At 33.3% G+C, this 25,460-nt stretch overlaps 4 protein-coding genes across 4 annotated transcripts in view; 2 read left to right on the top strand and 2 right to left on the bottom strand.

Annotated features, from left to right (window-relative positions):
- The first annotated feature begins 1,549 nt into the window (after window positions 1–1,549).
- LOC123704137 (72 kDa type IV collagenase-like) lies at window positions 1,550–6,718 on the top strand. Its single transcript, XM_045652432.1, has 8 exons — window positions 1,550–1,690; window positions 2,658–2,790; window positions 3,075–3,176; window positions 3,505–3,670; window positions 3,996–4,047; window positions 4,133–4,222; window positions 5,719–5,850; window positions 6,132–6,718. Exons 1-8 carry the CDS (start codon window positions 1,604–1,606, stop codon window positions 6,321–6,323), a joined length of 954 nt encoding a protein of 317 aa, XP_045508388.1. The 5' UTR covers window positions 1,550–1,603; the 3' UTR covers window positions 6,324–6,718.
- A 707-nt stretch (window positions 6,719–7,425) lies between these two features.
- On the bottom strand, window positions 7,426–13,008 carry LOC123704104 (transmembrane protein 43 homolog). The gene is made up of 8 exons (XM_045652385.1): window positions 12,828–13,008; window positions 12,602–12,706; window positions 12,278–12,504; window positions 11,872–12,065; window positions 11,170–11,345; window positions 10,352–10,580; window positions 9,911–10,016; window positions 7,426–8,491 (listed from the first exon to the last, which is right to left on the bottom strand). Exons 2-8 carry the CDS (start codon window positions 12,704–12,706, stop codon window positions 8,374–8,376), a joined length of 1,155 nt encoding a protein of 384 aa, XP_045508341.1. The 5' UTR covers window positions 12,828–13,008; the 3' UTR covers window positions 7,426–8,373.
- Window positions 13,009–13,443: 435 nt separating this feature from the next.
- Window positions 13,444–25,460, top strand: part of LOC123704025 (transcription termination factor 5, mitochondrial-like) — a 22,277-nt gene continuing 10,260 nt past the window's right edge. Inside the window, exons 1-8 of the mRNA XM_045652275.1 lie at window positions 13,444–13,683; window positions 14,411–14,648; window positions 14,765–14,925; window positions 15,157–15,497; window positions 15,772–15,903; window positions 16,578–16,696; window positions 17,027–17,257; window positions 17,644–17,895. Of these exons, the coding sequence (XP_045508231.1) occupies window positions 13,548–13,683; window positions 14,411–14,648; window positions 14,765–14,925; window positions 15,157–15,497; window positions 15,772–15,903; window positions 16,578–16,696; window positions 17,027–17,257; window positions 17,644–17,895 (1,610 nt within the window). The 5' untranslated portion in view covers window positions 13,444–13,547. The remainder of the gene's footprint in view (window positions 13,684–14,410; window positions 14,649–14,764; window positions 14,926–15,156; window positions 15,498–15,771; window positions 15,904–16,577; window positions 16,697–17,026; window positions 17,258–17,643; window positions 17,896–25,460) is intronic.
- Window positions 21,064–25,460, bottom strand: part of LOC123704107 (homeobox protein OTX1 B-like) — a 7,366-nt gene continuing 2,969 nt past the window's right edge. Inside the window, exons 2-3 of the mRNA XM_045652399.1 lie at window positions 21,921–22,044; window positions 21,064–21,811 (exon numbers count right to left, since the gene is read on the bottom strand). Coding sequence (XP_045508355.1) covers window positions 21,158–21,811; window positions 21,921–22,044 — 778 coding nt within the window. The 3' untranslated portion in view covers window positions 21,064–21,157. The remainder of the gene's footprint in view (window positions 21,812–21,920; window positions 22,045–25,460) is intronic.

The raw sequence follows: 25,460 nt of genomic DNA, 5'->3' as shown, positions 1-25,460 counted from the left end.
TTTTTTCACAGCTTCAAGGGACAGTAGACCTGAGTAATTGATATAAATTTCAGCTTCATACCTCCACGCGTTCCTGAGAAAAAGGGTCTTGACAGACGGACGGACGGACGGACAGACGGACAACAAAGTGATCCTATAAGGGTTCCGTTTTTTCCTTTTGAGGTACGGAACCCTAAAAAAGACGTGTGGCACTCGGGGACTGCCGCGGTAAAGCTATTGCATGCTATGCCTTCAAGCCACACCTCCGCCCGTCGGAGTGGGGAGCGTGAGGGTTTTTCGTTACGGAATTTCTTGATTCGGTCCCCGCGCTCAAGGCCCGCGATAGAAGCTATACAATAGCTTAAAATCAAAAATCATGGTCATGGAAAATCTAACTGATGCCTTCAAGATTTTCTTTGAACCTTTTTACTTTGTATTTCATGCTTTAAATATGAACTTAGGTAAAACTATATTAAGTATATGTATTTGAAACTTTAACATGGTCTCATTTGAAAACTTATTTTATTTGTAGGTAAGTATTCTTATTCTTATTATCTGTAAGTAAAACATACGTTATTCTTACAAATAATAAGGTTATCCGAAGTGATTCAATATCATTCTAACTGTCTAACAGCTGTAACAACAATCGTAGTGACGTTTGAAGAATGTACCTATCCCTCCTAAGAAGGTACCTATTTACTTATGTTAGTAGTTCCCCCAGATAGTACTCGTCGGAGAACACGGATTCTGGAAGCATCTTGCAGTTCCTTACGGTTCGTATAAAGAATGTATACGTAGAATCAAACCGCTTTGTCCGGATACATGGAACATCAACAAACTACAACTACCTACATGAATACAACCGTTTTTATTTGATTTTATAATTTCTAATCTATCTCTAATAAAGATCGTGTCGTAAGGACTACAACAAGTGATAACTGCGTTAAAAACAACCGACTTCAAACTTGCACTTGCAAAATTTACAAATACCTACAGACAAAAATGCTCATAAAATAAAAACTACTGGGCCTATCCAGATAAAATTTTTATGGGACCAATTCGACACCATCCCGCATCGAACAAAAAAAGAATCACGTAAATCGGTTCAGAAACCTCGGAGTAATCGGTGTACATACATAAAAAAAAAAAAAAAATACCGGCCGAATTGATAACCTCCTCCTTTTTTTTGAAGTCGGTTAAAAATCAGGGCGCCAATGCACTCTTTTCCTAATTTTTTTTTCACATCAAGCTTTGTAAACTGGCCCAGTGTAGTGGTACCTGATGACCTGTGGAACTAGTCCCTCTCTGTGTTATGTTCCTGAGCCTAATGAGTTTTTCTGTTTATTTTACTTTAATTTATTATTCACATTTGTGAGTTGTTAATAGGTACAAACTATACGCAAATATTTCAAATTATCCTTGTTATTTAGTTGATATGATATAACAGTGGTGTTCTGGGCCAAACAAATTGGATTCGTCATAAACAGGGAATCTGTTATTTACAAACTTGTTTTGTAGGAGGAAAAATAAAGTAAATACGCGTCTTTGGCTTCTTTCTGTTTACATAAATAAGACTGCAGCTTTGTATAATACCTAGTTAAGTACAGACCACTTGAAGTCAAACATGAGGTTATTACTAGTGACAGTATTAGGTGTTTTATGTGAATTCAGTCATAGTTTATATATTTCATCGAATGATAAACAATATGCGGTGAGTCATACATTTATGTTAATTTATTAACTGGGATCGTCTGTTGGTCGAGATCGACCTTCTTTTTCTAACATGTACTGCAATATTATACGAGAAGACGAGCCACTGACTTGACGCATACCTACAAATAATTGAGTTTTAACAGCATTTTCTTGTCTGGAACATTCATGATTCAACTGTAGAACAATAACAAAAATTATACCTACAACCGAGTCCCAGTACAGTCAATACTAATATGAAATGGCAAAAAGCTAAAGTTGCAATTTTTTAAGTAAGTATATATTTTTTTTAAAGTTTTCATTTATAAGCTTTAGGCCGGTTGCAGAGCTTCACCGACGTATCAGTGCGTACCGTCGGTCCTGACGATACGCATTGACCGACCGTCAATGCGTATCAGTTTGTACTTTGTATCATTCAGTGCTCTGCGTACCAGTAAACTGACTAGACCTGGTATCGATGTTCATGTTCACAACGACGATACACGCATGCACGTAGTGCACCGGTCGGTACAGCACTGAACACGTTCATTTTTTTGAAACAAATGGAAAAAAATTGTTTCCATAGTGCGTCAGTCGACCGACGCTACGCATGCGGACGCGCTTGACCGACGGACCTCGTATGCAGTGCGTAGCAAAGTTACGCGTGCGTATGGTCGGTCTGCAACCGGCCGAAATGATCCATGCAATATATTCTGTCACATATTGTTTGTTTATCATATACCTAATAAGTTCATATAGAACTCATAAAGTCACTAATTAGTTATTTAAGTAGTTAATTACCACGGATTGTACAGGTTTCAAAAGAATAAATAATGTAAAGTTTAATAATATTGTTGGTCCACAAGATAAAGGCTAATTTGGGCACCAATGTATCTTGTGTTATATAGTACTTTTTTAGGTATGCCCAAGAATCTTGGTATGCCCAATAAGCGGTATAATTATTAAAATAATATTCCTTTATATCACAGCGATACTTGGTAGACTTCGGTTACCTGAGTAGAAAAAGTTTGAGTTGCAGTAATGGACACTGCAACGTTGACGATTCTACCTTCGCGAATTCCCTCCGATCTTTTCAAAATTACGCAAAAACTTCAGCAACAGGTAAAATTGTGTGACAACTGTTATTGAAAAGGTTATGAAATTACAATTAGTTATTGAAAAATAAGTTATAAGCTAAACCGCCTTCTTATGGTCATGGCCTCAAAATGTTTGTGGCACCAACCGGGAGGCACTAGCTTTGAGATAAAAAAAATAATCCTCCTCCTTTACCCAGTCGAAAAATCTGAGGTAACAAACCCAAAAAATACAGTCGGATTGAGAACCTCCTTTAAGTCGGTTGAGACTTGAGAATAGAGTGAGATTTTATTCAATTCTATCCGTTTTAGGAATGCTAGATAGCTCAACCAAATATTTGATGTCTCTGAGTAGATGTGAAGGCAAGGATATCTTGAGGGGTAGACGCCGCTCGAAGAGGTATACAACGAATGGTGAGTTGTTAACTTATTTCTGTTTAAAATTTACTCCCATTTCATATGGCTAATTGGCTACCATATCTGTACTAATATTATAAAGCTTAAAAGTTTGTTTGGTTGAACGGACTAATCTCTGGAACTACTATTTCGATTGACCTTTTTTTATTCTGAATCTGCTCCGTTTATCGGGGAAGGTTATCTAATTGATAATAAATAACCTTCCTCGATAAACGGGGCAGAGAGGCAAACGCTACGATATGTTGAATTGAAGAAGCAATGACAAATGTTGCAATAGTATTAGGTACTTTGATGCGTTATTGATTTATAACACCTTCTCTTATAGGACATTGGCCCAAGAAGCACATCACATACAAGATCACCCAATACTCGTCCACAATGAGCAAGCAAGAGGTGGATTCGTTAATATTCTTAGGATTCTCCGTCTGGTCTGAACCAAGTGGAATCACTTTCACGAAGAAAGACTCAGGGCGCACCGACATAGAAATTAGGTAACGAATTTTTGCAATCAGAAAAAATAATATCGAACCTGACCATCATTAATATGGATGTATTTTAAACAATTTTATGAAGAGTAATTAAAAGAATTCAGAAAATAAATATGTATATTTAAAATCAACATGTGCACATATTTGCATGTTACGAGAGTAGTTACCTAACGAAAAGGAGAGATCTTTCTTCAATCAATCGAAATTAAAACCACGTTTATTTCCGTTATTTCAAGCGCCAGCGCTAACATTTTAAGCTCCACCACTAGTTCAAAATACAAATAAACTGTTTTATGTTAAAGTAACTAATAAATAAACTTTATTTCAGATTTGGTAATTTACCCGCAAAGCCTGACAATAGAATTGCGTTCGGAAACACGGTACATAGATATAAATTATAAAATAAATACATATCACTAAATTCGATTTTTTTATTGAAGACTAATTCTGATGTTTATTTTACAGAAAACAAAACATCAAGCCAGCGTTATAACATTAAATGACGACATACCATGGACACAGGATTTCACTAGAGGAGAACCTAATCTTTTCCAAGTATGTTTAAGTGGTTTTATTAAATAATATTTATTGGGCTTGCGATCTGTTGACGAATCCGAATGTGTAGGTTCTTCTAAACTGTATCCAAATTACCAAGAATCTTGATACTCTATCAAAACATTAACAAACTTTAGCGTTGGCGTCTCATTTTTCACAATAATTAGGTAGGTAGGTAGTACCTATCTACAGACTGCTGAAAGTTGCAAGCTGCTGTAGATATTTTTAGATTAAGTACTTAGATTTAGGTATTTCTTTGTGGGAATTCCTTTTGGTATTTCATACTGAGACGTAAGAAAAGTTCAAAAAACCCATCCTTCATCTTGGTAAAATTAATTGAATAGTAGAATTGACATTTGAGAAATAGCTATGTATTAGGTAATTAATTTATGTGTTGTATTTTCCTGTTAATCATATTTTATATTAATAGGAACGTTGCGGTCGGTATACTCTGAACATGATGAGAAACAACAATCTTTAACAAAGAAATAAAAAATTTATTTAAGAAGTTAACTAATAATAAACATTATTAATAAAATAAAAAGCTGTTAAATTAAAAGCTGTGTTGGTGTTGTACAACAAACTTATAATTAACAATTTTAATGCGAAAAATACCTTAGTAGCTAAATTTAATTATGAAATTACAATTCACATATCTTTTAAACTTACACTTCAATTAATAATAATAATTATAGAAAATCAAAACTCAATCTAAGCCAAAATCCATGAAACTCAAACCAGTTTGTATTAGTTTGTACGTAACAATTTTTAATTAACCCTTGCGTCACCGGTTTTTGTGACGTCATCTATTTTTTTTTTTTATTAATCATAATACTTAATATATTATTCAGTTCTTGTTATGTGAGCTGGTAGAATCTTCACATACATTTTCTAACTTTCATTTTCAGCAACTTTATTTCTAGACTAAAAAATATGGGTTACAAACATATACATATTTTTGTTTGATGAATCAATGGGATGCCCAGTATTTTCTGAGCCTTAATTACGCCGGCCACACACTCGACGAGTGGTATGGGAAGTAACGAGGAAAGTAGGCAGAGACATAGTGTGGCCACGTTACTCGTCATGCCACTCGTAGTGCTCATCGTCCTGCTCACAGCTCCCAATTTTGTCGGTTTTTGCGCGCGAGTCAAAGGACCGGCAATACGAGTACGAGTGACTGGCCACATAATCGCGCGATCGCCGTCCTCGTCGCGATTAATCGCGCGAGTAGAGACTAGAGCAGTGTGTGGGCAGAGAGGGCAATGTCGCGGCCAACGGCAGCGCGATGAGCAGAGCGATGAGCAGCGCGAGTAGCAGTGTGGCAGGGGCATTAAGACTGGATCTTGATGTATGATTAAAGTTGAATGATGTTAAGATATATACGTTTCTAAATTACACAAATCAAGTGGCTATTATATTTTTTTAGATCGATACACACTCACCCATAAAAAGATACCTAATAAATTTTATATGATTTTTTTTTATATTTTCAGACAGTCTCCCACGAAATAGGCCACGTTATTGGTATGGGACACACCGACGTAACCGGAGCTATGATGTACCCTATTTATGACCTTGGAATCAAAATATTTTCACTGCATGAAGACGACATACAAGGCATTAGGGTAACCTTTTCATTGATATACTAGAGCAACACTTAAATAATACCAAATTTTACGAAACACACTATATTCCCAAACTTTAATAAATAGTGCCTAATGTTAGTAGGAATTGAATTGCATGGCAAAAATATTCAGTAAATTCTCATTCACACCATCCCTACAGTAATACAAAACAAACCATAGCTACTTCAAAAGGTACAAATATAGTCTGATATTGGAGCGATCATTGAATAAGCGTCTTCTTTCCATAAACAATATCTTATCAATTACTCTTCTAATTTCAGGATAACTACAAAGATCTGAATGTAGTATCGTACCCAGGTCGGCCAATATACCGCAAAAACTCAAACAAAGTCAGGAATAACTTCAACAACTTTAAAGAAAGTTTCACAAACACATTTAGCAATACTTTCGGAGAGGATGTGGACATCGAAGACATAGATTTACCCAAAGATTGGTTCTCTAGCGGTTTTTAAACAGCTCCATTTTTGTATGGTTTAATGACATTCGAAAAGCATAAGACTATACCATTGATGTAAACAGAAGTGCGACTCAAACATGATGTTTTAATTAAAATAAACGCATTTAAAAACAAATAATAAGGATATGATTCATAGAACATATAAAAAGTACAGTTATATTTAGGGAAAATTAAGGAAAAAAATATACCTACCGGCCGAATTGATAACCTCCTCCTTTTTTTGAAGTCGGTTAAATATACTATAGGTACTATTTCATAATTTGAATGACTTTGAATGAAAATGCATTTAATATTATTTTGATATAATATAATAAGAAATATTGCATTTTTATAAGGTTTTTAGTTTTATTTACTTATCTAGTGGTAGTAATATTATGAGGTACTAGCTTTCCACCCGCGGCATCGCCCGCGCAGTCAAAGAAAAATCCTCATAGTTCCCGTTCCCGTGGGATTTGAATGATTTCCCGGGATAAAACCTATCCTATGTCCTTTCTCGGGTATCAAAATATCTCTATACCAAATTTCATTCAAATTGGTTCAGTAGTTAAGGCGTGATTGAGTAACAGACACACAGACAGAGTTACTTTCGCATTTATAATATTAGTATGGATGGAAGTATGGATTGCAACCTCATAATTATATATAATAGGTATTAGAGAGTTCAATTACTTAGTAGAATTATTAGTGTGATTGTATTCGTAATTGTAAGGTTAAAAAATAAAAGAAATAATTCATTCATTCAAGATATTTTATTTAAATGCATCGGAAAATTGTATACAGTATTCTTAATTCTTATATCAAAATCTCATTTACGCAAAGATCCACATATCTGAGGCATCCTTTCATAACAAACATCACTTTAATTATAAATATTATGGTCAGTGTTACAAATTCTGAAAATAAATTTGTACGCAACCGCTGCAGCTGTACCGCGTTCCTAGGTATGTGCGGTGAGGCGGGGACCGGGTAAGAAAGAGCACGAATTAGAAGTAAGAAAGAAACGGAACGGTCGGTACTCTCCCCCGCCTCGCCGCGCACATACCTGAGGCTCGGTACAGCCGTTGTGGTCATTATACATAGAGTAATACCACGTAATACTTCTAACTATTTTATGAGAATTATAAATATGTAACTACATTCATAGAAAGTAGTTAGGTAGTGAATAAGTTTATAGCTTAATTACACAATGCAATACAAAATTGTAGTTTGTACACAGGTATTAGCATTTAGCAGTATAAAAATACCAAAGGCAATAGTATCAATGAAGATGAAATGATATGTAATATGTCACCCACCCGTCAAATAATACGTACTTATTTATAATTATATTAAGTAGGTACACAATATTTATATGGACTTTTACATTATTCGAGGCTATTGATCTACCTGAAAACCGAATTTAAGCACAACCAGTCACAAACGCATGACACACTGCGTGTTAATAAATATAAAATAATTATTTTTTCTTCTTTCATCTTGAAAATAAATAACAACAAAAACATTGAAAAATAACAAGGACCAGACTAAAACACTTTACATTTTAGCAATTTTACTTATGTATTTATAATATTTAAAATACCTCAAAATTCTAGTAGCAATGTCTTAAAACATTAAGTTACAAATATCGACCACTTAATACATAAGTAGCACAGGATACAGTTCAAGAGCTTAACATTACTTTTTGAGTCCTTTAAACCTATCACTTTATTCTTCCACCGACCGAATCTTTAAAAAGATACACAACACAGCTTACATCAGCATTACTCCCCTCTATACACATTTATAATAACAGAACAGAACATACATTTAATGTTATTTATTTAATTTTTAGTGACAAAACACATAACTACTCTGTACACAGACAGAACGGAACACAATTACTCCCCTCCATACACATATATAATGACAGAACGGAACATACATTCAATGTGATTTATTTGTACACAAATACACATTCATCGTTCAACAAATTGGTACGCAACGAATGCGTACGTGAGCGCCATAACGCACATTTCGACGAGGTGCGGTATCGCAGTGCGCATGCGTCAGCGGTCCTCGTACCGCGCGCGGCGCGTGTCGCGCGAGAGGAGCGTGGAATAGTGCGCGATTGGTAGTAACGCGCCGCCAAGCGCTAATGCGCCGAACGTGGCTTTGTGGAACAGCCTGCGTGCAATGGAAATACTAAGTAAATTTTTAAGAAAAAATCATATTTGTTAGTAGGCCAAAACCACGCCATCTCTTAATTCACGGATAACTCCACCCATCTTCATTACTATCCCATACCATTCCCCTCTATGCTAATAGAAATACCTATAACTTATGTTATGCACGTCTATTCGCGCCACACTTTAACATCGGGCATTGCGCCTGCTCGTTGGCCTTGCCATAATATAAAAAAAAGAAAAACGCTTACATCACGAATATTAATACAATTAACAAAAAAAAAATGATCAAAACAGTAACCTGTGAAATGATATTATAAGGTACTTATAAAGGTTCACAAACAACATTCGATTTTCAAAAAAGGCACACTAACGCACACAAGATTGTAAGTCAAAATAAGATAGCGTGATTCAGTTATCTTGAATGCAAAAAAGAGACAACTGAAGACAATTCTGGCTACACATAGGTAGTCCACATTTCAACGTGTCGCTCCCGACACGTTGTAACTTATACTTTTCACTTATAATATCATTATATAGCCTCCAATCTTACTTACGGGTCAGCCCATCTTGACGCGACCTATTAGTAATATTCATGCAAAATTTGAAATCCATGAAGCCCATTTTAGTTGGTAGTTATTCAATTTCCATACCTATTTCCTTCTGTTCGCGTTTGGTGAGACTGATAATTTATTATTAAGATGAGTTTGTTGAAGCTTTAAGTAAAAACCCCACTGTTACACGATACCAGGATAAAGTTTTATAGAGTATTCGAATTTTTATGTCATTTTATCTCAACTTGTTTCATATCATTATGATGTAATCACAGGTTTTTCACCGTTATCGTACAAACTGAAATCTACATATTACGCGGCTCCATTTGCATATTCTGATTCAAGAATAAAATTATATTATGTTCAATATAAACCATAAATCAATTTCAAATATATAATCATAAGCCGTATTTATTTTTCCTGTATGCAAAATGGGTTTTATTTAAATTTGAATTGAATGTTTTTTACTTTTTGGCTACGCGTACGCTGTGTGGACGTCATATGGTTCAAATTATAAACTGGTATACGAGAATGAACGTTGTTTTTTAGAAATTTATGCAATGCAGTTTACATTAATAAAATAAAATCATCTTCTTATGAGAACAGAGCTTAATTTCGCGTGCTTAAATACGTCACAAATCAAAATATAAATAACGATTGATTCCAAATAACTTATCACATACACAGATACAGAATAAAATTCATAGTAATTATATCGGGATTTTCTAACTTCCCTGTTGTGATATCATGGTTTTTACGTTTTTTGAAATTTATTTTAAAAAGTCAGGATTATTTTAGCATAGAATATACTTAAAAATGTATGTATGTATAGAATGGTAAATATATAAATATCTCAATATACTTACCAAGGAATGGAGATTATGAACAAGGTGTAAGAAAACGACAGAACCAAGTTGACCCAGAGTCGAGTACATCGTCTAAGGTTACTGGACACCCATTTACATTGAAGAACTGAAAATATGCATAATTTCGTTACATTATTACAATAATATATTGACAAAAAAATACGAATTACGAAATAAAAAAATATAAAAATTATTTGTTCGCACGTTGTGTAATTTTATTTAAAGCGTGCTGGACACCCTCTACGGGTGTCCAGCACGCTTCAATACGAATTTGCCGGGAAGCTCGCACGGGGGAAAGTACCACACCACGGAAGATCGGAGTTAAATATTAGCATAGGAATGTTACTCTGTTTCGTGAGATGACTGGAGTGTCCTCTAAGGTATACATAAAAAATAAAAAATCATCGTAAATACATAAAATTTATCTACAAAATTACTCACATAAAGTTAGCCATTCTGGATGTAGGGTCATTATAGCAGCAAACACTTGCACAAAGCCGAGCAATCGATATTTCCATGTGTGCGTGTTTGCGTCACGTTTTTCCAAATCGTAGAGCTGTTTTAAACTATATGAGCCCTTTCGCATTAGGGAAATTGGATCAGCAGATGGAAAGTTTTTGGGAGAATATGGTTGTAGTGTGCCTCTTTCCACTAATCCAACCGCAGTGTACTATAATCAAATATGTATTATTTATCAGAAATCAATAAAAAAAATATAATTGACCAATACACACATTCACTTTGTTACTTTTATTTATATATTAGCATATAATATATTTTACGCCTATAGTGAACGTAAAAAGCACCGCCGCACGACAAACGCATGACGAGCGGCTGACGCGACGTTGCCGCACCGTGGACACAGTTTTGATTGTAACTACGCAATTGCATCTTGCGCAAGAATTCGTGAATAATAAGTGAAATGATTTTTTTAAGCTATTGCATAGCTTCTATCGCGGGCCTTGAGCGCGGGGACCGAATCGAGAAATTCCGTAACGAAAAAACCTCACGCTCCCCACTCCGACGGGCGGAGGTGTGGCTTGAAGGCATAGCATGCAATAGCTTTACCGCGGCAGTACCCGAGTGCCGCACGTCGTTTTTTTATTAATAAAATAAGAATACCTGTGAAGTTATTGTCGAAATGAGCGACAAAATCCACAATATCGGCGCTAATTCCCAGTTATAAATTAAAATGTCTACTTTTTTGTTTTAATGCCAATGCACCTATCCTTTTCTAGTAAGGAATAAATACTACTTACAATATCATCTTCACGACCAGCATAAGAGAAATGTATGCGCAAATCACCAATCTCATGTTCCAGTGGACTATTGCCATGGTAGTAAAAACCTGAATGTAGTTTTATATCATTCCTTTCTGGTCTTGAATCTGACCATATTTCATAATAATCATTAACTTTCCTTTTCACATCCAATCCTTAAATATAAAAGACTAGAGTATTATTAAAATTTAAATAAAATAAAAAATATTAATACTAATTTATATTGTTGCTAATTGCAAATGGTTTATTCATACAAAAGAAGTGGTGGCTCAGTGGTTAAGATAATGTAGTAAAAAATTTGGGAGTTTGGAGTCTTAATAATGTAGTACTTAATAAAATAAAAATGAAAATGATTGATTTTCAATTTTACTATAACAGGGTTTTAGGTGTCACATTTTCTTTGCTAGCATGGAAGATTATGGCCATTTATAACTTTCATAAGAGGCCCACTAAACATCCCTTTCAGCATTGAGTAATAGCACAATATATACAGATACAACCAGTACGAATCTTCATACAAAACGTTTGAAATGGCTCACACACACAAGCAAGTGTGTTCACGAGAATCATAAGTGTTGTATGTGTTGTATAAAGATTCCCTTCAGATACACCCTATGACCCTAAAATCTGAATATTGCGGTAATAGGTTCTTTATGACCATACACACAAAGTTCAACTTACCCAAATACATCCATCCAATTTTCACATTTTCAGCAATGTGTGTTTCACTAAAGAGTGGCATTGATGTTGGATTGTGATGTCCAGGACGAATATAAAACAGAGCAGAATCAACAACATAATCTTTCCACTCTTTACGGTACCAGTATGTCTTCTGTGATTCTTCAGCTGGTTCACTTAGAAAGTTCTCTGTATCTCTAGAAATAATGCAATATATATATTTCTTATTAGTTTACATATTGCAAACTAAACATAATATTTTGGTTAAGATTATGCTCATAAGTATTTAATACTTTTCAATGTATAGATGTTTAATGAACAAAATACAGTATTGGTATTAAATTACACAGTAATCTTTAGTTATAAAATAAATATGAAATTAAAATTTCATTCCATATTGTATACTTACGTAGTTTCCTCAATCCATTGGTACATCTGTACACGCTTCCTTAACTTTACCGCCTGTACTTGTATATTATAATCAGGTTCTGATATTGGCTCTAAGATTCTCAAGGGACCAACTATATGAACAATCTTATCTTCATACCGCGCTGCATCGTCTTGCGTATGAACATCTATACTCTGAGCTGCAGACATCAGCTCTTCCAACATCAAATTACTTCTTATTGCATGACCCTAAAGCAAAAGAATGAAATACAGATTATTATTCCATTAATATCCGAATTGCATCGTATGATTGAACGTTGACTATGAAATATATAATGATACATACCTCAGCCCAAATTAAAAAATAAGTTACACCACAAAATAGTATCATACTCATTATAGTAGTTATCCAAGTTTGTTTGAAGTGATTTGCCGCGGCAGACCAAGCCATCTGAAAGGAATATTTTTTGGAAAATTATCTAATAAATATTTTACAATAATAAAAGCTAAGAATAAAAGCTACATGTTATTGAAAAATTTTAATATTATTGGTGTTATTGATAGGTACCTACCTTGATGTTATTTTAAATTGTTGATTCTCTATTATTAGTGCGTTATTGTTGCTTGCTTGGGAACTGGATAAAGAGCCAACTATTAACAGAATTATACTTCATTAGTACGTCGGCATTTTATAAATCGTATTTTAATTTCTTCAAATTTTTATCATCATTTGTGTATGTATTTAATTTGACAGATGACACAGAGCAAGTAATGACAGATGAAGTCATGATCAGCACAGAGCATGATGATCAGTGATCTCATGCCAATCTCATCTGTGCTAATCACTCATGCTCAAAATTAAACATAAATGCAAAATTAAAAATAAAGCGAGCCCCTAGCTTAAAATTAAACATAAATGCTATAAAATATAAATATAATAGAAATAGGCCCATACATACACATAATTTTTTAACAAAAATAATTACACATGAAAAGAATATGGAAATAATTTTATAGATGCCAATATTATAAAATTTCTCAATGGAGGTGCGACAACACTTTCAAGTATCAACAGCTGATTTTAAGATTGCGACTGAATGACTTGTATCCATGGTTATGAATAAATTATTAAAAAAAAAACCAACAGCTGATTATATGTCTGTCACTGTCAGATTGTTTGTTTTTATTTTTATAGGTTTTGAACTTCTTGGTTTTGAAAATAAAATGATAATATTGTCTAATAAAATAATGACTTGTGCCTTAAAATAAACGAAAGTTACCACTTAATCAAGATGAAGTTAAAGAGAATTTCATTGCTCATCGCCAAGCAAACTATCAAAAGCCAATACCGGTTCCTAAATAAACACAATACTGTTTTCTTTAATAATTTTGAAATACCATTTGTAACTTTATACCAAAAAATCACAGGTAAGTAGGTAGTTATAAACTTTTAAACTTCTAATAAAGTGCCTATGCTTGAGTATTTTTCTTTTTTTTTAATTTTTTTTTTTCAAGTGGGGAAATCTTGCCTAAGATACCCACGGCTCCCGGGGAAGGAGCCGTGGGTTATGTCGGATTCCTACCGACTAAAACCCCACCGTGTACCAACGAGCTGCTTTAGACGAGATGCGGGTACACATTCGCAATCTTCCGCATGTCCCGCCCAGCAGTTGCCCGTTTCCAGGCCCTCCGCCACTTGCCCGTTTCCAGGCCCTACACCAAATGCCTACCCCGGGGCGGCGCAAGCTGTACACGAGCTCACGCCACCCGCTCGCCGATGATGGATTGTTCCCTGTTCCATCATCGGCGTTCCTTCGACCCCAGCACCGACCGGCCGAAGGGCGCGCGCCGATAGGCCCTCCGAAACGTGATTCACGCGTCGAAGGGCCCTCTGGCGCACTTTTATAGAGGTTTCCCTCGCAGCCCCCACCTCACACCAGAGGTGGCGGCCCTCGGTCCGACCTCACGGACCGGATTACGGTTGGCCTACACCCACCTACAGGAGTCACCGCGTGTCACAAAAGTGACGCGTCGGGATCCCGCCCCCTGTTTTGTTGGTAGTTAGACTACCAACAAAAAACAACGCGCGCGGCTCTGGCCGCCATGCTTGAGTATAATCTAACCAAAAATATACCTACTTTTATTTTAATTATAGGCCAAACATTATCTGCAAAAAATCTTGAAGATTTGAGGAAAAAAGATCCAAACATAGCTCACATGACTACAGAAAATTTGCATCTTACATTGGATATACTTAAAAAGTTTGGAATCTCTCCGGAAGAAGCATGCTGCAATCCACATTTATTTTGTATGAATGTTATATCTATGGATAATTATGGAGAAATTTTCAAAGAATGTGGGTTTACTAAAATAATTCCTAAATATTTAATAAGGTATAAAGATGTATGTAATATTAAAAAAAAATTGAACCAAGAAGCAAACAGCTTTTATTAATTTTATTTTAAAGTAAAATGTATAGAGTATAGTGTTAACATTTTTTTTTTTTCAGATATAATACAATAGTCAAATCAAGAACAATATCCTATTTGAAAAAAGAAGGTCTTCTCAATAATGAGTCTAATTTAGAAGAGGTTTTACTTGCCATATTTCAAGAGTGGCCTGATCAGCAGAAATCCTTGAAAAAATTTTCTGATGCAAATACAAGTATTTGTAAGTAATTTTAATTTATCAGATATTGAGTATGTATTTATGTACAAACATTAATACATAAATAAAAGACTATTTACCAAAAAGGATATGTTTAGTTTTTTATTATGATTCATAATTATTTCAAAGTGGGATGCTTGCATTTCTCATAACGGTTCTTATATTGCACTTTTTTGATTTGATGTTTAATTCTATGTTCTGTTATTTTTTCCTCAAAGTACTTTAATTTTGCAGTGACTATACGAACAAGTGTGTTAGAGAGATACCTTGAGTGGAGACTACACATAAGCAATGAAGATTTTGCAAAATACTGTAAAAATTATTTGCCTCTAAGACATAGGCCCATGTCTGATATTCGACAAGCTATAGATATAGCTGAAAATATAATAAAATTCGAATTGAAAGTTATAAGAAGAAATGGTTTTATAATATCCTCTGACCCTGTCAACACAAATCTCATTTTAGAAAATGTTGACACATTGGGTGGGATTGAAATTAAAGAAGCAATAAGACTGGAGCCTGCTATATTGAAAAATAACTATAATTCACTATTGGAAATTAAGGATTTGTTACAGGTTAGTTCCCGTGTTCAACACATATATCTATTGTTGTATATTTTTCGGTTGTGTATATTTCTTTTGCGGACAAAATCTATGCTGTTATACTTAGGTAGTTTACATAATTTATTTTTACATTATTCATGTAAAATTTTATAAGGTTTGATGTCGGCGCTAACTTATATCTTACTTTATTTTATCTCAATGTGTTAAAACCCAAACAATAATTAGAACTAGAAAAACCAAATTAGTCAAAAAAATAAAAAAATTATGTAAAAATAAATGATTGCAGCAATACGAAATAACAGAAGAAGCGCAGAGGCGATGTTTGAGGGTGTTCTGTATGAATCCTGCTTCAGTGAGAGATCGTCTCAATGAGCTTGTCAATATGAAGGAGTATAAAGTACTAGCAACAAACCCTAGAGTAAGTAAGATATCTGCTATCCTTTGAAAAAAAGGAACATGTCATACAATAAACAGCTAATTAAATGAACTATCACGCTCAAAATTTGTCCGAAGCAAAATAGCAGAGTTTTTTAATGAGCAAAACAATAGGCATTTAACATTACTGAAACGAAATAATGTAGTTATTGTAACACAACCGTTTTGACAACGTGAAATTAGTGATTGTGTTGTTTTTTAAGTACCTATGTGAATTTTTTATGAAAGTATTCAAATTCAAATCTATTTATCTTCTACAAGTCTCCAATATACCCTATATTATCTGAATCTAATAATTCGTTGTGAGATAGAAAATTGATTTTTACAAAAAATTGAAATGAAATTAATGCTACACAAATGCGTCAAAATGTTTTCGTTAAATTTTTATCAATAGCATTGAGACCTTTTTAGCTGTTAAAAAATTAATTGAAGTATTTCGTTATTAAAAGGTACAATGTCAAAATAAGTAAAAAAATTACAAAAAATCTCGGCTCTCTTTGTTATCAAAATTGAACCTTGTATAACGACGCGACGCAATGAAAGATGAATTCAACATTAATACAATTTATTACGAAAATAACAATATTATTGTATTAAATCGCATCGAATTAAAATCTATATATTGGATTAATATAATATATAGATTTTTGTCAACAGGTACTTACATTAGTTGTTCACCAAAAGAAAGTGATGAACAGACTATCAAAAATTCAAACTGCTAAAAAACAGTGTTTCAGTTTGAATCATCTTGTGTCGGCACACAGAATATTCAATACGTAAGTATATTTCGTATAAAAAAATAAGAACTTTTACATTTGATTTACGCGACTACTTCCGATGCTTTGTACATGGTGATGATTGAATGATTCATAATTCTCTTAATTTCAATCCTAAAGAAAAAAAAATTGATGCAGATATTTTTTAAATGTATTTTAGGACACAACATTGAAATTATAGATTGACGTAATTTTCTCCGGAGTAATTATTGAAAAAATTGTTTTTTTTTTTAATGTTGGCAACTAAGTAGTTAAATCTAACTGTGCCTGCGGCTTATAACTTTATAATTTTAATCTATTTTTTTTTTAATCATAAGCATTTCGTTTCAGATACATCAATAGTTTTGGCAGCAAAGTGTGCAGCCGAGATATCGTAATACTAATAACAACATCATTGCAAGGGAGTAAGATGAGCAAAAAAACTATTTTAAGTAATCTCAAGCGACATAAGTACTGGCTGCATACTTCCTTGCACATTATATACGAAAATATTTGTTTGTTGAAACAACATTTTCCGGATCAAGTGATATTGGATAACTGCCATTTACTCTTGTACCCAGTGTAAGTCGTTTTATTGTATACTTTTAGGCAAATGCTTGAGCTTTCAATGGGAATATGTTAGAAATAATATGTAAAAATTAAGAAGTCACTTGCCAATTAAGTCAAGTAAAAGACTAAAGAGCGTGTGTGCCCAGCACACGTGTCAGAAGCAAAACTTCTTTGGCAAAATTCAAAGATACCAAAATCGTAGCCTTACTTCATGACGCGACGGTATTGCCATGACGCTACCTCAAAAATTTAACTCTCAACGCGCATAAAGAAGTTTCACTTCAATAACTTGTTATGCTTTTAGTTTGAGACTATATGACAATTTGTGGAAAGAATTATTATTTTGATTTCTATTATACCTAAGCATTAAATTAAAATAAGGAAACTTTTTATTTTAGGTTAGAAATAGAAAAACATATCAAACACCTTCAAAAAATGCGAAACGGTGATTTGATGGCAAGAGAAAAATTCAAAACGGAAATGGATACGTATAACGCCAATTTGAACTACTCCAAGCTTTCCGATAGCCAGACTTTAAGTTTAACACTTTATGAAATTGAGAAAAAATATCATTTTAGCGGCGATGGAATCTGGAATAAGCAAGATGGCGTAAGAGAAGAAAAACCAATAAAAAAATCTCAACAAAATTAGTGAGTATAACTGTATAGTGTTTTGTATAAAATTGTAAAGAATTAAAATGAAATAAAATACGAAATTAAGCATACTTTTTTATTTATAAAATCTCTTATTGCTCTTTACAAACTTAAAATAAATATGAAACCATACTGTTTCAATAAAGTACAAAACTAAAATTTATTTTAGCTATTATATACCCTGACTTATATAGAGTATTACATTTATATAACATACAAGTTTCTTTGGATTCAAAAACTTCAATTTTAAGATAAGCAATTAACCATATAATCATCATCATCATCATCATCAGCCCATATACGTTCCCACTGCTGGGACACGGGCCTCCTATGAGGGTACAGGCCATAATCCACCACGCTGGCCAAGTGCGGGTTGGCGGATGACACATGTCGTCGAACTTTTTAATTCTTCGACATGTCGGTTTCCTCACGATGTTTTCCTTCACCGTTCGAGCAGTGGTGATGTTACAACATGCGCAGATAAATTGAAAAATTAATTTATTTCCTGCGCGCTCGCCTGGTCTCGAACCACGGACTTATCGATTCGAAGTCCGAGGTCTCACCACTGAGCCACCACTGCTCTAACCATATAATATTTATAACTTATTTCCATAAAATAAATGAGATGTATACTATAGTTTAGTCTACGTTTTGGCACAGAATTCACTATTCTTACATGTATTTACAATGCTTAAAAATATGCTATTTAATTGTAAAATTCACTAATATTTCATTTAAATTATCAGTTATCAATATATTTTAAGGAATAATATTGTGAAAAATGTATTAAATAGATAACTACATAACTCTATATCTAGTTATTAATTATGAAAAAAAAATGTTTCGTCAAGTAAGGTGTTAGGGAGGTACTACTATGGAAAATCAAGATTTATAATTTAATTATCTATATTCACAAATACCAATTTGAATAGGGAAAAAATTAAACTTTACAACAAAAAAAATACGTTGTTGGGTAACGAAATCTCTGAAGACATTTTTTTATGTGTTTTACAGATAAGTTAGCATAGCAGTAACAAAATTTATTTATTGTATTACCTGTATTTATCAGTACAATAAATATTAGGACGAGAAATAATTCACAGACACTTTTAACCGAACAGAACAGATATGAGGTAACCAAAAATCTAACCACAAGCAAAAAGGAAAAACAAAAAATACGCTAACAAAATGAGAAAATGTATAGTTTTTACACATGGTGTCCTAAAAAGTAGTGATATACTGAAGTTGGGATGTAGAGGTCCTAGGTCCTATATTTTTAAGAACTTTTTCCCAATGTAAGATTTCTGTTAAAGTTATACGTGCCTAAAACCTAAAAAAAAACTCAAATTGTTATATGTCTATGAATAGTAATAATATATAATATATATAATAAGTTCCTACCTAATATAAAAATAATACGAGTACTACTTATAACTATTTAGCTTTACGCAAGAAATTCCTAATAAGGCACAAGGAATGCACGGTGATGATTTAATTCTTATATATATATAACATTATATTCGATATAATATTTAAATTAAATAAACTAGTTACCTAATGAACAGTTTAATTCATTCGGTCTTATTGATAAACTTAACCAACTTAAATTATTATTGCAAATAAGCTTTGTTTTCAATCCGACTACCAATAGGTATTTCTTTAGTTAATGAGATGATAATTTTTTTGTTTGAGAATGAGCTTCAGCGAGAAGTTCGTTACTTTTCAGTGTTCTCTCACATTTTTATAAGTAAAATATATTTACGATATAACCTATTAATTTGTAAAAAAATATTTACTGCTCTTGTCACAAGCTCTGAAAAAACAAAAAATAATCATTTGTTCAAAATGCTATTCCATCACAGAACAGTAAAAACTAATAGAAGTGCTATAATGTCATAATAAGTATGAAAACCAGTGTCGCCAAACCCACACATTTAAATCGATAGTTATACAGTACACTACAAGTAAACTTTGCCTTTGATTGGACAGCTTAATTTGAGTAAAAACTGACTTAGGTTATAAATTCAGCATTTCAATATGTACCCTAACGCACCCTGTTACGGTTTATTTTAATATAACATCTCTAGGCATATTAGCTGTTTTGTTTCTCTTTGCTCAGAAATTCCAAATTCGAAAACATTCAGCTACTCCACAACAGAGGGCGTTAGTTTTCGATACATATAACTTTGAACCTCAACACATAAAGATAAGGTTGAAATTTGTATCACTCTACATTAATGACATTAACTTGATGCTATGCTCTAAGGGATGTCAGCCTTGTTATCGATAATTCACAAATAAATATTTTTTTGTGCATTTTTTTGCTTTCTATTATATGAGTATAGTATAATGTGTCACATTTTGGAGTATGTTTATTACTACTAAGTACGTCTTTTCATATTATCATATTTTAATAAAAAACGGAATAGAATAGTATAAATCTATATTTACAAAATACAAACAGAAATTATGCATTATTTTAAATCTTGGAACAGCCGTAGGTTTGATGTATCGGTGGCCTTTGTTAGACTGCTTAGTGCTGTATGGCATCCAGTTAACTCGTCACCTTGCATTTATCCATTTCTCTTTTAAATTAGCCTCTTTTGAAAATCTATAAATTAATAGGACTAATGAAAGCTAAGGAAAAATAAAATAAAATTTAATATTTCATAGTGATTGTCTTTTCTAAAGTATCGATACTGTCGATATGCGCCACATGCATCACTAATCCGACATTCGTTTGTTTATTGCAATAATATTCCAGAAAGTCTTGTTTGCTGTTCAATCTATATTAGTACTAATTTCTTATGGATTAAGGTTCATTTTGACTTAATATTTTTATAAATTTTTGACAAATTACGACAAGCGAAGTTATAAAATAAAATATATTTAAAATAAATTAAAATAAGACTTACCGATGGTATGAAATGCCTCCATTGCTGATATTATTGTGTCTGCTATCATTTTTGGTCTCTTATACAAAACAACACGTCCTTATTAATGAATAAATATGGAAAAAAGGTTTGACAGCTGACAACCGACTCGAATATTTTTCTGCGCACAACTGAGAGCAAGTTAGGTGATCTTACCTTACAAGTGACACGTGGGCCACGCCCACATCACACTTCTATTAGTTTTTACTGTTCTGTGTATTCCATAATAATTATTTCAGTTCCAAAGAGTCTTCCAATAAACGAAGAGAATAATACCCTTTTTCGAAATTAGTTGAAACTATCAGACAATTTCGAAAAAGAGTATTTCAATTCAAAAAAGGGGGCAGTGATGTAGTATATGCTTGGCCTGGGCTAGGTTCCATTTTAACGACTACAGGCTGCGCTAAGTCAGCGTGGCGATCCATGTCATAGTGTTTGTCGTGTTGGACAATCCCACATTTGTCATAGTCTTCTGGAGGGGCGCCATACCGCGGCTCTTCTTGCATCGCACACGCGGAGTATTTGTCTTCGTGTTCATGGTTACGATATTCCAACTTCTCCTCGTGCCCATGAGCTTCCATTTGTGGGGAATGAGCTGCTATCATTGGGTAATCTCGAACACCCAGGGGAGGTGGACTTCCTTCGCCGTATTCGTAGGAATGTCTCGGAGCAAACATTTGACCGTCGTGACCGTTGAGAACTGTGGTATAAGAATAAGCTGCCGGTTGAGTGTTAAATGCTGGGTACCCACTGCTACCAGAAGATAATAAATGATGAGAAGATAATTCGTAAGAATGCTGATACGACCATGAGTCCGCTGGAGCTGGCAAGCCATTCTGAGGAAAAGCAGGAAGATTCCCACTAATTCCCGAAAAGCCACCGCTTAAGGTTGTGGAGCTAGGTGAACTGGAGCCAATGTATCCAGTTTTGCGTGGTGGTTCGCGTTTTCGCCACTTTGCTCTTCTATTTTGGAACCATACCTAATAAAAGAGATAAAACGTTAAATATTAAAATAGATCTTTCGAAGAATGTCGCTATATTAATATTAAAGTCAGACATAGTTCTTGAGTTATAGAAGTGTATTTATACCTGAACTCGTGATTCCGATAGATTTAATTTAAGAGCCAACTCTTCTCTAGCGAAGACGTCGGGGTACGGCGCGCGCTCAAAAGCCCTTTCGAGCTCTTCAAGTTGATACGCCGTAAAAGTAGTTCTGTAAACAAATTAAATATTGTTATTGCATGTAGGAATTTATGAATAAATTGGTCTTATCATCCCGGGGTGCATCTATCTACCATCTGACGCGTGCAATATGGCTGCGGGCACACGCGCAGAAATTGATTGAGCGTGAAACTAAATTCACCCCTGTTGCGCGTGGGCACCTCTAATTGCCTGTCAATTGACGACACTTGAAATAGTGTAACGGTATGCTATTCAATTTAATACATTTTTAATATCAAAAATTATAAATATATATTTTTTACAAAATATAGCATTCATGTTTTCCTATAAATCCGCCCGAAATTTTAATTAAAATATCAAGATAAGTCAATTGGCTCCCTATTGACATACATACGGGTAATTATGCCCTCGACTTTCGATTGAATAGTGTCGGCGCCTGCATCTACAGCTTTGTTAAATCTAAGACGGGGGACCAATGATTATCTTTGATCATTATTTCCCCTTCATTGACAATTTTATAAGCCATGATTCACGCAGTTTTCCATTTTAAATCATAATAATTATACTCTTAAATATGTTACAACGTATTTATTTATTTATTATTTTATGAACCTAAGTACAAAGATACCATATATACCTACCGCCATTGTTTGCTTTTGTTTCAATTGTTCAAATTAAAGTTGTCAAGTGATATAAATAAAAATGAATCTCTCGATTTGCTCCTGAACGTAAATGTTTTAAAGTTTTGTAAAAAGGTGAAAAATATTATAGTTATTTATAAAATTATGAAAATAATTTAAATAGTTCGATCTTTTTTGGGGTAACCTATAACTCACCACCAAATAATATTAATATCTTACATATTTGTGGAATATTGAATAAAAAGCCATATGTGACAGGTTTTAACAAATCATCGCGTTAGTTATGGGCCACTTGAAACGCAGTAGCCCTTTAAATAAATTCATCGTCTCTACACTCTACAGAGGGTGCATTCGGAATGCCGACACATCATCCCTATTTAAACTTGTTGATATAATATGAAATTAGTAGCCAATAAAATTATAATATGAATGAAGTAGGTATAAGTATACTTTATGAATATCTTTTTATGCTACTCAAGAAGCTTTAATGTTTAATGATTTTGATCATGTTTATGTTTTGATATTAATTATTTCCTTTTTTGCACAACCATTTAAAAATCACTTTAGTGCTGTTTTGTACGTTTCTTTTTTTTAAATTTGTAATTTATTAAGTAGGTACTTTTTTATCTTTAGTTTTCACGATTCTGAGAAATGCTTACGTGTCAAAATACAAAGCTAATAATAAAGTTGATATAATTACATACCCAAAAATGATACTTGATATTATTTTTTTAATAAGGTAACTAATCCAATCATAAAAAATAGAAACATACTAGCTGTTGCCCGCGACTTCGTCCGCGATTAGGTCGTTTTTCGTCATTCGTCGTTTAAAAAAAATACGTGACACTTTATTTTAAAATTTTCTTAATTAGGTATTGTCTCTTATAAAATTTAACTACATTAAAATTGAACACTCTGATAAGAAAATCTTAAAATCTGAAGAAAACATGAATGTGGTTTAAATTCTACATTACTTAGTATCAAATAATAATCTAAATTAAATGTAGATTAACAGTTTGAGCACACCATTATAGAATATGTACCTAAGTATTAAATTACGTTAGTTTACATAGTAACTTTACTAAAAACACGATGACTATCTTTCGCGCTCGATACCACAAACTAAGCATGTTTGTGGTACGTGGCCCGCGTCACTTGACCCCCCGCGAGTTCCCCTCCGTTGCTATGCGAAAATACATTCGTCGCCCTACTGTAGGAAAAATTGTAATACTGTGGCCTGGGCGTTATACGCGTCCAGGGAGTTCCTGAGTGCCGATATCACCATCTTGAGGAAAAGCTTCTAATGTCGATTTAAAACTGCATACATACGAATTTACCTGTTCTAAAATTGTGAAATGAGTTCAGTTTTAAATTTGAGAAATATTGATTTCTTGTATTCCACTATTCGTTGTAGTCGAATACAAAATATATTTAAACAAACTTAGGTTGGCCTTCAGGCAAAAGGGATCCTATCAAATGGTAAACTTGACCTTGTATCTTAAAAGTAAGCATGAACGGATCTTCTGATAATTATTGAGCACCAAAGGATCATTTGAAACGCACTACTATAAGAGCGAATATTGTCTAATAACAGTTTACATTGCACCACAGAATACATAATAGTAGCTAAACGCTAATTGCACAGTATGTTCCTCTAAAAGTAGTGATTTCAAAGGTTCCGGTGTATCTTCAAACGAAAGCCGACTCGCCTTACTACACTTTAAAGCATTACAAAAAGAACATACTACGTTAATATCGCCTATACAGAAGATGATCTGTAATCAATTGTGAGGTTATAAGCAAACCCACTTTTATATTTGTCAGACCACACCACCGAATTCGTAGATTGTTTACCTCAAGACATTAAGACTATGACGAAATCTGTCTGCAGTAAGACGGGCCTCTCGCTATTCGTACGTTTCCAGAGACCGAATAGTTTCAATTCTTAATCTTTCATTAAACAAACTTATTAATCGTTCTTGTCTCATATAATTGTAATATTCGCGTCCCTACTCTAGTCATTGCTTATGCTCATGTTCATCTTATTATGATGCACCCTATCATTTGTCAAACGGTCTTCATATTGAGTAAGTAAAGTTTTTAATTGTGAAAAAATGTATTATGATTTACACTACATATTAACACTCTTTTAACATTTAACATAAAATATAAGTCTGTGAGTGTGTAAAAATAAATCCAGCTAATTACACATTAAACTTATGTTTATAATTTGGTATACGACATGAAAATATATTAATTGTCAAGAAATAATAATACAGATAAATACTGAACATAAGTATAATAGATATTAAGTAGTATTAGTTAAAATATACTTTGACTACTTTGACTGTAAGTTAAAGTTTATTTTTACTAACAACATGTAAATGAAGAAGAAATAATAATTACCAACGTACTAACCTTTTCTATAATACTTAACACGGCACATTTTTCAAATTATCTTGCTCAACTCTACTAAAAAATTTGAGGGTTTTGTCGGAACTTTAATATGTAAAAACTATGATATATCTAAACTACAATACAACTTGCATGCGGAAATGCTCATTACAATTGTGAATCTAAAGAACATACTGTTTCTAACAACATACTGTTCAATTTTATTGAGCTGATGAATATCTTTTGCCTGGAAGAAATCACCGTCGCCTAACAAATATAATGTGTTTTCTTATAAAACCGTTACATAATTTATTTTATCTACTTAAATAATGAAAATGATATATTTATAAAATATAAAACATATTATGTAAAATGATTAAAAATAAATAAATGAAGCAACTACGATTCAAAG

Source organism: Colias croceus, chromosome 2, assembly GCF_905220415.1.
Source record: "Colias croceus chromosome 2, ilColCroc2.1".
NCBI classification, from domain to species: Eukaryota; Metazoa; Arthropoda; class Insecta; order Lepidoptera; family Pieridae; genus Colias; species Colias croceus.
Note: the sequence above shows the minus strand (reverse complement) of the source record. Positions and strands in the feature narration are given on the sequence as shown.